The 12,949-nt window shown below is 44.6% G+C and overlaps 1 protein-coding gene across 1 annotated transcript in view; it reads right to left on the bottom strand.

The window, feature by feature from the left end:
• Positions 1 to 1,605: 1,605 nt before the first annotated feature.
• Positions 1,606 to 12,949, bottom strand: part of RAD54L2 (RAD54-like 2 (S. cerevisiae)) — a 99,604-nt gene continuing 88,260 nt past the window's right edge. Inside the window, exons 16-23 of the mRNA XM_012637920.1 lie at positions 12,842 to 12,941; positions 11,892 to 12,097; positions 11,298 to 11,470; positions 10,395 to 10,591; positions 7,741 to 7,940; positions 6,295 to 6,384; positions 4,533 to 4,625; positions 1,606 to 2,790 (exon numbers count right to left, since the gene is read on the bottom strand). Coding sequence (XP_012493374.1) covers positions 1,796 to 2,790; positions 4,533 to 4,625; positions 6,295 to 6,384; positions 7,741 to 7,940; positions 10,395 to 10,591; positions 11,298 to 11,470; positions 11,892 to 12,097; positions 12,842 to 12,941 — 2,054 coding nt within the window. The 3' untranslated portion in view covers positions 1,606 to 1,795. The remainder of the gene's footprint in view (positions 2,791 to 4,532; positions 4,626 to 6,294; positions 6,385 to 7,740; positions 7,941 to 10,394; positions 10,592 to 11,297; positions 11,471 to 11,891; positions 12,098 to 12,841; positions 12,942 to 12,949) is intronic.

Raw genomic sequence — 12,949 nt, 5'->3', positions numbered from 1 at the left:
GCCTGGCAAAGTCTCAGGGGGAGGGGGCAGGACATGCCAATAGGAAGACTGCCAATGTTTATGCTTAAAAGGACTAGATGCCCCTTCTCTGGCATTGGCAACAAGAAAGGGGAGACCCAGAATGACTGCAGTGTTAAGACAAAAGCCAGACTTAAGGCTCCTACAGAGGAACAGCTCCTCCATGATCCTTTGAAAAAGATGGAGGCAGCAGACACAGGCCTACACTGATCACCTGATAGGCTGAGGAAGCCAAGACATTTCCTAACAAAAAATCAATAGTCCATTCCCTCAACCCAGCAGCCACCTATCCATAGCTAATCAGCATAGAGAGCCAATTTCTAAGGTCATCCCAGGTGGACACAGCTCTAAATTTGGGGCCCCTTACTTCCCAATAGCAAACTCCATGATCCCAAGTTTCAATCTCTGTGGAATGAATCTCACTCCCCACTAACTACCCTGATCTTCCCGAGAGGCCGTCTCTCAAAAACTTAGTTGTTTAAACCTCAGTCAAGCTTAATTCTCTTTCCCTGGTCAATGTACCATCTACCCAGGATTTTTTTTTTTTTTTTTAACCAGTAACTATGGGGACTGGGATATCTTAAAATGTCCCTTTCTATCTCCTACCCTCCTTACCCCTAACATCCCCTCCCCCTCAAAACAAAACAAAATAAGACACATGGAAAGTCCAGATAATAAATAATTGCCCATAGAAATAAATTAACATAGAGCTCTCCAACAGGGAAGAAAAGGAACAGGAAAGACTACCAGGATGGGCAGCTGGGGGCTCAGTTCCACCCTGGTGAAATGTCTTTTCCAGCCACAACTCCATGAGCTCTCACTCACACACTGCAGTGCTTCTCCCTCCCAGCCTCTGCACACAGACAACTCCCACCCTGGAAAGGGAGATCTGCTTACAGACAGCCACTGGGGTAAGAGACAGAGGTTGGTAATGCCCATTTTCTTTCATGATTTCCCCCAGATTCTAAAAACAAATGTGGCTCTGAAAACCAGGGACTTGAGTTAGCTGGGCCTTCTCTTCACCCAACTAGAAAGAAACTTGTGATTTCCATGGCTCTCCTCCTGGGCTCACCCTGATGTTCACACTAATAGTTGCCATGAACCACTACACTTTGATTTCCATTTTTAAAAAGGTAAATTCATTTTTCAATTCCCCCTTAGTTCCTCCCTCCCGCCCCTTCCCTCCCACCTTTACCCCTGCTCTGCTACATACATATACATACACACATGAACATACACACACACACTCACAAACACACATACCTGGTCTGTTTCCTTCCCACCCCCTAAAAAGACCCCACTTCACATGGGATCTCAGTCTGCTCCCCCTGCCCACCCTCCATCTCTCACTCACCCTACCTCCCTTCCCTCCCCTCCCCAGGCCAAGCTAAGTCACCCACCCAGTAAGGCAGCTCTCTTGGGAGAGAATGTTCCCAAAGACAGAAATGGGATGTGAATTTCTACACTCAGATGGGCAAGCAAGCAAGCAGACAGCATAAGCAAGGCAGGAAGGAAGAGAGACAGGCTGCCCTGCCCCTCCATCCCTGTTTTGGGTCCCTGATTTCCCACTATTGCTGCTCTGTTGGATTTTTTTTTTTTTTTTTGCCTCTTGTTCAACAGCAACAGAGCCCTGCCACCATGGCCAACCTCTCTTCTTTGTACTCTTCCTTTTCCCTCCTGCCAAGTGCCCTATTCTCAGAAAGCCCAAATCACTGCCTTCCAGCTTGGCGGGCAACCTGCTGGGCCCCCCAAGTGAGGTGGGGGAGGGGCTCCCCAGCTATTTCCCAGTGACCTCTATCACATCATCGTCCTTATCTTCATCCTCATTGGAGCTGAACCCCACCTCGGCAACCTCATGAGAGTCAAACGGAGGCACCTGGGACCGTAGGAGGCCACCAGCTTGGTAGCCTCCATGTGGGGACATGTAGCCTGGGTAGATAGACATGCCCCGAGAAAGATTGCTGGACAAGACAGGGGAAGGAAAAGGCGCAAACATCCTTGGCTCGGACAGGAGTGGCTGTGAGAATGGGAGTGAATAGCTGGGTAGTATCCCTGGCACAGAGGGGTTGAGCATGAAGGAGGGATTGCTGGCAGTGACTGAGGTAGCCGTGGAAGAGGAACTGACGGGGCCTGCTGGCACCAGAGGGTCAGTAGTCACTGGAAACACCAGGCGGGCATCTGCCAGCAAATTGGACAGCTGGTAGTAGGAGGGGGTACTGCCCATAAACAGGGAGTTCTCCCCAGCCTGGGAGGTGAAGGGGGGGGTGAGGTTATGATTTAAGGAGACGGGTGGCATGGCAAACCCGCCAGAGACTGGATACCCGTGTTCATACGGCTGCACGGGGACTGGCAGATGGCCCTTCCTGGACCGCCGGCGGGCTGACTCCTGGGCAGCAGGCGGTGTGGCCAACTTTCGCTTGTGGCCCCTTAAGTCCAGCACTGGGTGCCTATCACCACAGGGCGGGCCAGTCACCAAGAGGGAACTATTGAGGCAATGACCCCCAAGTCGAGGCTCAGTCCCAAGAGCTGTCCCAGGAACAGCACTGCTGTCCGTAAGTTGGGCCGGGGGGCCAGGCAGGGCGGCATTGGTGCTTGGGGAGCTTTGACGGGATTCCCGGGCAGCAGCCACATCTGCATACTGCTGGAGCTCACTGATGATCTCTGGGCTGTCAGGAGAGACGGGCCTGGCCAGCCCCTCAGGGTCAGGGGCTTTGGGTGATGAGGCACTGTGTCTGCCGTTGCTTGTGGACTCACGAGAAGGCCCCTGGGAACCTGGGGACAAAATGTAGGTAACTGAGAACCAGAATGGCCAGGGAGAGAATAAGGGTAAAAGGGAAAATTCCATTTAAAAAAAACCCTGTCCTGAGGTCCCCAAAATTCTAATAATTCAATGTCTAAACAACATCACCCAGTCAACCTTTCCTAGTCACGAAGAAATTCTTTTATCCCCCAAACGAATCTATCCATGACAAGGCATGTGACTCTTCTATACCCCAGCTGATTCTACTCTACCAAGGTGAATTCTGTGAGATAATGGATACGACACACTAAGAGATCATTCTTAAAACTAGTCAGACTTTGAGGGTAAGAGACAGTGATCAGGGTGGAAAAAAAGGAAAATGAAGGTAAAAAAGCAGTTCATCCTGGTTTAAAAACAAAACAGGCTGAGCACAGTGGCTCACGCCTGTAATCCCCAACGCTCTGGGAGGCAGAGGCAGGAGGATCGCTTAAGGCCAGGAGATCAAGATCAGCCTGGGCAACACAGCCAGACCCTGCCTCTATAAAAAAAAAAAAAACTAGCCGGGCATAGTGGCATACGCCTATAGTCTCAACTACTTGGGAGGCTAAGGCAGGAGGAACGGTTGACCCCAGGAGTTTGAGGTTACAGTGAGCTATGATCATGCCACTGCACTCTATCCAGCCTGGGTGACAGAATGAGACCCTGTCGCTAAAAAAAGAAAAAAAAAAAAAAAATTAAAATGAAGTAAATAAGTAAATAAAAACAAAATTCATAGTTATGAAAAACAACTGGAACAACTGGGAAATCTGAATATGGCCTGAATACTAGATAATATTATGGAATTGTTGTTAACTTTTTATTTAGCATAATAATGGTGAGAATAAGGAAGAGAATGTCCTTAATCTTAAAATGCATGTTCAGGTATTTAGGGATAAAATGACATGATGTCTTCAACTTACAAATGACTCAAGTAATAGAAAGAGGAGGAGAGACAGAAGGTTTCTGAAAACTAACAATCATTGGATCTAGGTACAGGGTACTATTCTTCCAACTTGTATGTATGAAAATTTAAAATTTCCACAATACAAAGCTGGGAACAAGAGCAGTCTAGCTCTCATATCTAAGCGGTGGGAGCAGAAAAGAGAACCATTCCCACTGAGGAGAACTTGGCAAGAGTTCCTAACATTGTTAATGTGCCACATATATAGCCTTTGACCTGGCAATCCCACATCTGGGAATGTATCCTATAGATATACCCACACAACTATGAAAAAGCAGTGTTAGCACTGGTAGAGTGAAATCATCTAAATGTACAGTGACAGGAAACTAGGTAATACATTGTGTTATACCCTGTCCTATGCAAGCCTTCAATGAGGCATATCTAGGAGGCATGATAAGGAATGAGCTAATAATGGTAAGTGAAAAAAGGAGTAAATAGCATATTGTAGTATATTAGCATTTGTTTTAAAAATACAAAGAAAATTTATATACATATATTATTTATATACATATATTTTTATACATACACTCACACAACCCTGTAACATGTATAGAATATCTCTGAAAAAACAAATGAGAGTAGTACCTCCAGGGAGGAGCAATGGATGGCTGGGGGCATGGTGAGAGAAAAACATATTTTTCACTTTACCTCTTTTTTTTACCTTTTGAATTGTGAACCATGTACACATTATCTATTCAAAAAATAAGTTGATTACAAACCAAACCAAACCAATCCAATATTGTGTAGGTCAACGGAAAGTATAAACCACCACACCTGAGGCAGCCATCCGACCATCTTCAGGGGCCTTTGGTTTGCCAGTCGCCCGGACAGCAAAGATCCGCCCATCACTGGTGCGAATGTACGTCCCTAAGAACAGGTATGACGAAGACTGTTAGAAGCAGTCAGCAGCAATACAGCCAACCCTGGGAAACTCTGGACCTAGGCACCATGGGCTTGGAAATAGCTATAAAATTAGGTCTCATACAGTCTCTCAAGACCCCTGAAATTAGGAATAGGATGACTGAGCTATGGACCCATAATTATTTATTTACTCCACAAACATTGATTATGTGACTACCAGGTACCAGGCATTGTTCTAAACAATGGAGTACACAAGACAGAAAAAGACCCTGTCTAATGGAGCTTAACCTATCTATAGAAGGGGAGAGAGACATTTACACCAGAAAATATCCAGAAGGTTTAAATGCAAAGAAGAAAACAAATAGGGTCTGTCAAAAAGAATAAGGTGGCACCCTATGCACCCAGGTACTCTGGCCCAGGTCTTCCTCTTGATCTGAGAGGAAGGAGCCTTATTGGCTCAATATCCTCTCTCTCCTAGCAGGAATAATTCAAGAAAGATCTGCTTTCTATTCCTACAAGGCACTAATCTATCTTTTCTTTGGTCAATCTCCTGGAATTTTGGGGCTGCCTCTAGGCCAGGAGTTGGCAATTTTTTTTTTTTAAAGAGCCAGATAGTAAATACTTTTGGCTTTATAAGCCATAAGGTCTCTATTGCAACTCCTCAACTCTGCTGCTATAACATGAAAAACAACTAGGCATGGCTGTGTTCCAGTAAATCTTTATGGACACTGAAACAGCTAGGCATGGCTGTACTCCAATAAATCTTTATTATGGACATATAATTTTCACATGTTACAAAATATTACTCTTTTGATTATTTTTTCAACCGAGAATGTAAAACCCATTCTTAACTTGCAGGTACTGTAACAGGCAGCAGGCTAGATCTGGCTCATGGATGCAAAGAGCCCAGTAAAAGGGGCTAGATTCTGGGCTAGGAAGAAGCCAGCAAGGGAGCTGGATACAGTCTTCTTTATGTGTCCATTTCATAGTACTTTCTCCCTGACCCTAAAGGTACTCTAACCCAACAGAGGCTAAAGCAAAATCTCCTTACTGAGACTTTGTGAGGCCTCAAAGGAGCCTCACACAGTGATAGGGCTTAGTTAAAGGTTAATATGAAAAACAGTATCTCAACACTATTTAGCCTCAATTTTTTATTCCAGCAATTCATCTCTCTCTGTAAGGGGGCCAGAGGCAGATGTGGATTTTTTAAATTACCACACTTAAAAATTTTATCATGTAACCCTTGTATATTAATTCACCCACACAATACATTTCCTAGCCAGGGATCCTCACCCTGTTCCAACCAAGTAGGTAAAGATGACACAATAACATATATGCTGGCTTATAACTCATTCCATAGCTCTTTCCCTCCAATTTTGGTCTCCCTGAATCTACCTATCCCCATCTCAAATTTCTCCATAAAAATGATGGCAAGATATAGAAATGTAGGGATCCTAAATTCTCTCCTTTTAAACCATTGACTGATATCCTTTGGGCTCAACCCAACTCTGCTAAGCTCCTAAAAATGCCATTTTTTCATTCTTCCCCCAAATGTGACATTCTTATGGGATGATTCCTATGCCCCCTCTAGCTCAAGCCATATGCATTTATTCTGCTTCCCAGCCCAGCACTCTCAACCAAAGGCAGGGGATGGGTCCCTTGGTCAGACTCTCACCTTTTGTGCCACGGATGATGTGGATGCTCTCACCAGCATTAATTCTTGCCTGTACATCTGTGGAGCTGTTGAGTCCAGGGATAACAATATCTAGGGAAAATATAGTTCTCAAATTTAGATTATACAGGACCTGACTGAAGCAGGGAAAGAAAACGCAAAGTCCCACGTCCATCCCACTTCCTTACTGGCTTCTCTAAAGCCTCTCAGTGGAACAGAGGTCTGGAACCAAGGAAAGTAAAGCAAGCAGGACCTTTCACAATTATCTAAAGAAAGAATACTATGAACACCAGAATCTTTTTAGAAATAAGATCATCTTTCAATTTCCCTTGATTTAATTAGAAATACACAGTTTGGGGTTTGGAAAAAGTTTTAGTTCTAATGGTTATTTCTATGTTTTTTCCTCCTCCTCCCTAAACTATTTGCACATATCTGGTCCACATCACTATGGGCTCCAAAAGTGGCCTCAACTTCTTCCTTGCTGGCATTACCCCACAGCTGGAAAAGAGTATTTTCTTTTTCCTTTTTTTCTTAAGAGACACCCAGACTGGTGTGTAGTGGCACAATCATAGCTCACTGCAGCCTAAAACTCCTGGGCTCATGTGATCCTCCTATCTCAGCCTCCTGAATAGCTAAGACTACAGGCACACACCATTACGTCCAGCTAATTTTTTGGTAGAGATGGTGTCTTGCTATGTTGCCCAGGCTGGTCTTGAACTCCCAGCCTCAAGTGACCCTCCTGCCTCACAATGACAGGCGTGAGCCACCGTGCCTAGCCAAGAAGAACATTTTCAAGAATCAAGAAGAGTATTTTCACGGATTACAAAGGGCTCTCTTTTCTTTTCATTTGTTTCAAATTTTTTACAATAGATATGTATTATTTTCATTATTAGAAAAATCAGTTAAGACATTTTCATTAAAATTTATATATCATGAATATTTCTAAATAACAAGATAAAAAAAATCAGAATCATGAAATGCTTTCCTTCCTAATCACCCTGAATCACAGAACCAACCCCAGGTGGTCACTGGCTCACCATGCTCAACCTATATCAAACTCACAAAGAAGCAAGCTGCAATTCAGGTCTTCTAATTATGTAGGGAGGTTGATGGCTATCCTTTACACTCAGCTGACTCTATAATTAAGCAAGGCTCAGCAAACTCACACCTCTGTGAGAACTTATGAGATCAAACTTATATTCCAGTGACATTTCCACAATCCCTGCAGTGCTCAGTCTATCCCACCTACAACACTTGAAAAAGCCAGTTCTGTGTTGTTGTTCTTAAGATATTTCACTAGAATGCAAATCTCTCAAGATCAGGAACCGCTGTCTTCTCTATTTTTACCTACAGTGCCAAATGTAGTAAGGCCTAAAATACAAAGGTTTCAAATGAACAAAGTAACTTTAAAAGGGATAGTTCCCCTGGAATAGACCTGGGAGTTCCCACCTGTTGTGGTGACCACCTTCTGCACGAGGACTCCTGCTCGCTGCAAGTAGTTGATCGGGAAGTTCATGGATGGATTTGTGCTGGAGGCAGAGTTTACACTGCCTCCCAGTGGGACATGCCGGGGCATCATGGGGATGGGGGTGGACTGTACAGGACGAACACTGGCCACAGGCTTTTCATCACCCTTCAGAGTTGGCTGCCTGTGAGAGAAAGATAAGCGCACAAAGAGAGTTCAGCAGAACAGCTCTTACTTACTTTTCTCCAAAGGCTGCAGAGCCTCTCTGCCCCATTCTACACCCTCACTGGCTGCTCAGAGACGGATCAGAGGAAACTGCAGGGTCTGGTTAGTTCAAAAGGAGACTAGAGACAGACTGACACAGAGTGGCAGAGAAAGAAGCAGAGGGATAAAGCCTATCAGCATCTAATAAGAATCAGATGTCGACGGAATAACTTTCTAGAGATGTGAGGAAACGTCTCCTCCTCTAGATTTGAACTATCTACATTAGGAGCCGGTCCTTGAAGGGAAGTTAGGAAGTTATCGAGATGCAATAAGAAAGGAAACATTCACCAGACCACAGTGTGACTAAGTTGAAGATCAATGGGTAGAATTTTCCCCACTCACCCAAGAGAAAAGAGCCATGTGATGCCACATGTTTAGGTGACCTTGAGTGATAGTCTGTCCCAACTTTAACCATCTTTATTCTCTCTCTCTCTCTCTGAAACCTCAAGTCTCAGTAAGTAAGACAGATACCTTTCTTTCCTCCATATTGGGCCAGTCTCCAAAGTGCTGCTTTTGTCATGACTATCACAAAAACATCAGCAGCCAAAGCACTGTACACAAAAGCCAAGCTCCTAAATGACACAGTACCACAGCCAGCCTGAGCACTGGCTGTGCATCCCTACCAACATGCCAAAATGTTACCCCATGGTCAATGATGCATTCTTTACTGTTCACCTTTCAAATGGACATTAGTTCTTTGAGAAAGCTACTCCTGATTTAAGATTTTTTGAAAAAAAGTCCCTGTCTATAAGCTGTCTGACGTCTGCATCTTTGGTCTTTGGGCCTGGGAAAGAAACCTCCTTAGACTGGCATGTTCTTCCTTGTTCGACTGAAGACTTGTATTAAAGAATACTTTAACTAACATCACTCTGCTATTGGAGCCAGTCTGCATGACTCCTCAATCACACTGTTCTCGGGTTGCTATAAGCCCCTTTGAGAAGCCCCCGGTCCCTACAGACCCCCAAGTTCCTAGATAGGCCAGACAGCACATGTCTGGGGCCCATTTCCTCAATGTATTATTCCCAGGGTGGCCTGGCAGGAGTTAGAGGCCCTGGTCAAACATCAATGAGACTCCTTCCTGGATCAAAAGTCAGAAGGGTCCCAGCCTGATAGTCTACAGAAACTAAGACTAGGCGTTTGGGTGGGAAGTCCTCCTCACATCAACCCAGACAGGATTAGTAATCAGCAGGATCGTGTATGGCTCATCAAATGCTATGAGATGCTGGTGCCTCCACAGGGCTGGAGCTAAGCCAGAAACAGAGCTGACATCTCCTCACAGCCCAACCTGGACCATTTGTTATGTCTTCTCCCCACATGGCTTTTCTCCCACTGGGCTTAGGCTTAGTCCACTCCTGCTGTTATACAGAAAAAGCCCAAAAACAAAAAAGAAGGGGTGGGGAACAAAAGAGGAGAATCTTCCCAAGCAATAGCATCTTGGAAAATGACAGAAATTAAAAGTCTGAAGGCTTTGAAAGAGAGTGACTTTCTACTTGAAAGTATCTTCAATTTGCTACACAAAAAGTAACAAATTTACTCATTAAAAAAAATCAATGTTTCACATAAAATCTTATGTGGTTTCGTTTCCTTTAGAGCCTCATTTGGCAAGTTTTTTTTTTACATGAGAATCTTAATGAGAAAAAGTTTTAAATCTGTTCCCCTCAAATAAAATAATTATTATTAATCCAAGAGAATCAAACAATTAAGATATGCAAATCACTCAATCAGGCAGTGGATCTGGTTAATAAGTGGGAGGGTAAGGGTTGTGAAGCACTGTCATGAAATGAAAAAAAAATTAAACATAGATAACTGTTCTGTAACATCTTACAAAGAGCCTCTCTCTCTCTGCTTAGCAGTTGGCTTCTACCCTGCTCATATTCTGAACAGTTCTAGAAGTTGTACTCAGGAAAGGGATTTTTTTGCTCAAGGTCATGGCACAGCCATAAAATGAAATCTCATTAGGAGAAGCAGAATTTGCTAACTACAATCCAAGACCCAGAGAGAACATGGACTTTACCCTTGAACATCATTGCTAAGTAAGGTCTAGGACCACGGTGCTAGGGGTAGGATGTACCTGTGAGGAAGGACTGGGCCTCTGTGTTTTGGGAAGTTGTAACCTCCATCCCCACCCAGGGGCCCAGAAGGACCTTCCTGAGTCACAAGGCCAGCAGGTCACTTTTTCAGCCTGGGCAGTCAAAACCAGAGCCACTTAAAACACCAGGGCTGAACTGCTTTGGAATCTCACCCTAGAGCAGAACCTGTCAGTTCATAGCAGCCAAGGAGCAAGTTGTAGGCTCTTTCTTCATCTAAAACAGAAACCAGCTGAAAGGCACTTAGGCCTAGTTCAGCAGTGGAACCTCCCCTTTCAGCAACTCACCAGTTTCTCTGACTGAAGGCAGGGATGCTGGTCAGACTCTGGTCACTGGCGGGGTAATACTGCGCATATGACGGGCGGGTATAGGGGACTGATGTGCGTTTGTCTTCCTCATAGCTTTTCTTTGCTGCTTTTTTCTCAGCCTTGGTCAGCTTGTGATCCTTTCGGTTGAGGAGCAATGACTCATGCTCAAAAGGCTCCTGGGGACACAGAAGGATATTGATTTAATTACTAGTCTTTGTGCCAAGATGACTGAAATACAATGAGCCTTACTTTGAAATCGAGAAAGGGCTGCCTGTCTCCAGCATTAGTGAAGAGTCTGCTTACAGACACACAGGCAGATTTACTATCTTTCTGTCAAGAGTAAAATTAATGAGTGCATGTGGTGGCACATGCCTGTAGTCTCAGCTACTTTAGGAGGCTGAGGCAGGAGGATCACTTTGAGCCCAGGAGTTGGAGGTTACAGTGAGCTATGATGACACCACAGCACTCCAGCCTGGGTGAAAACGCTCAAAAAAATAAATAAATAAATAAAGAGTATAATTCACAACTCTAACCTACTACCAGCTTTAGACACCTAAGCCTGCCTTCCATGTCAAAAGATTGGGGGAGTTCAGAGAATTAACAAATTACATTTTCAGAACTTTTCCCATCTCTTTCTGCTAGGAAAACTCACACTGGCCAAATTATTCCACATGGGTGAGTTTAGCACTCCTAGGACTGGACTAGGGATGGGAATAGGTGTTTGCAGGTGGGATGGGGTAATGAGTGGGGCAAGAAAAGAACCACTTCAGTCCAAGTTGCCTGTATGAAATGCCACCTCAGATGAAGAAAACAAACTTGCCAGACAAACCTCCCTTGACAGAGACTGCCACAGCGGGGACTGCGTGCATACCAGGTTCTTACCTTGGTGATGAGGTGAGGGTACTTCAGACAGGCAAGTTGCAGGACTGATTCCTTGATGCCCTTTATGTTCAAGGATACTTGGGGAGCTGGCTCCTTCTCAACAAAATGCAGTAGGTTTTCTACCTCCTTCCGGGTAAAGTTCAGCATTGGATTTAGATCATCTACCACCCGATCTATAAGGGTGAAAACGTGGAGAAAGTTAGCACATGGCAAAGACTATAAAAACACTACTACAAAAGCCAGTAGAGAGAAGGGAAGTTGTGAGTGGCATAACTCTCACTAATAACAAAAAGTCATCCCATATCTGAACATCAAAGACCAGGTCTGCGGCCCTGGTGAAATGGAAACATCATACAAGAAAAACTTGCATAAATAGCCTGGCTGTTGCCATTAAATCCACCTCAACAAGTTGAGGTCAATCATCTTTAGCAGTGATTTAAATCAGAATGAGATGAGAGGAAATGTTGGTTTTCTATGATTTCAAAAGCTTGCCTGTGTTCCCACATCCTGCTCCTTTCTCCTCTCCCACCCTTGACACTATAAGGATGGTAGCCTGTGTAGATGTGCCTCTCCTGAGCCTGGAAGATGGCCCACCTGACATGCCCTGCTTGGAAATCTGACGGTCATAGATCTTCTTTTCGAGGGTGTAATCAGCCACAAGGCGATAGATGTGACAGGGTTTTTTCTGGCCATAACGGTATACCCGACATACTGCCTGGGCATCATGGCAAGGGTTCCAGGAAGCATCAAACACCACTACTCGATTGGCACCAATCAAATTCACACCCAAACATCCGGCCCTTTAAAACACAAGCCAACAATCATAGAGCCTTTAGTCTTACAGATAGTTTTCAAATGGGTTTGCCCTCTGTGACTCCTACCCCAATATTACTCTTTGTCCTAAGCACAACATACTTGAGGATTTTGCTGTCCTGCTGATAACAGTGCGTTCCTCAAGCACTGAGAAGTGTGCCTGAAATCCAACATGAAAGTGCTTATCATCTAAGAAAACCTACTCTCCATCCCTCTGTAACAAATAGGACCCCCACATCCTTGCTCCAGAGTGATGTTCCTTGGTGAGAGAGATCTTCTGTACACAGATGTTTCTGGTGTTTTTAAACTAACAGCTTAGGAGAATGACCAGTTTATACCCTGCCAAGGGCATTCTGATGGCAGAAGGCAGCGCAGCCTTCAAAGCTGCTTGGCATGAGACAATGCCATCAGGCTTTTACAGTTACATTGCACTTTCTCCTTTTTTTAAAGCACTTTCACATCATCACATCATCTAAGCCTCAGAACACTCCTGAAAGAAAAGCTAATTATTACACAACAGTTGTTAATGAAGGTCAAAGAACTTTGGCACTATCGTGACTGCCTTGCTAACACAACTTCCTTTGGGAGTCCCCTCTCTGATATCATAAACAAATCACAAATCTGAGCAGATCTCATCTGATGGAACTTGGATGAGCCTTTGGGGTCCCTGCCCATGTGGCCAATTGCCTGAACATCCACCCCTTTGATCTCCCCTCTCAGGATCAACTCACCTTGTGGAGAGAAGGAACAGCCAGGTGGTGAGGTTGCTGGGATCATTGAACTGATTAATGAGCCGCTCCCTCTCAAAGGCAGGGGTGCTACCATCTAGCCCTAGGAAG

The sequence above is a fragment of the Propithecus coquereli genome, unplaced genomic scaffold (assembly GCF_000956105.1).
Source record: "Propithecus coquereli isolate 6110/MARCELLA unplaced genomic scaffold, Pcoq_1.0 Scaffold1, whole genome shotgun sequence".
In the NCBI taxonomy this organism is placed as follows: Eukaryota; Metazoa; Chordata; class Mammalia; order Primates; family Indriidae; genus Propithecus; species Propithecus coquereli.
The sequence above is the reverse complement of the archived record's forward strand: the minus strand, read 5'-3'. Positions and strand labels throughout refer to the sequence as shown.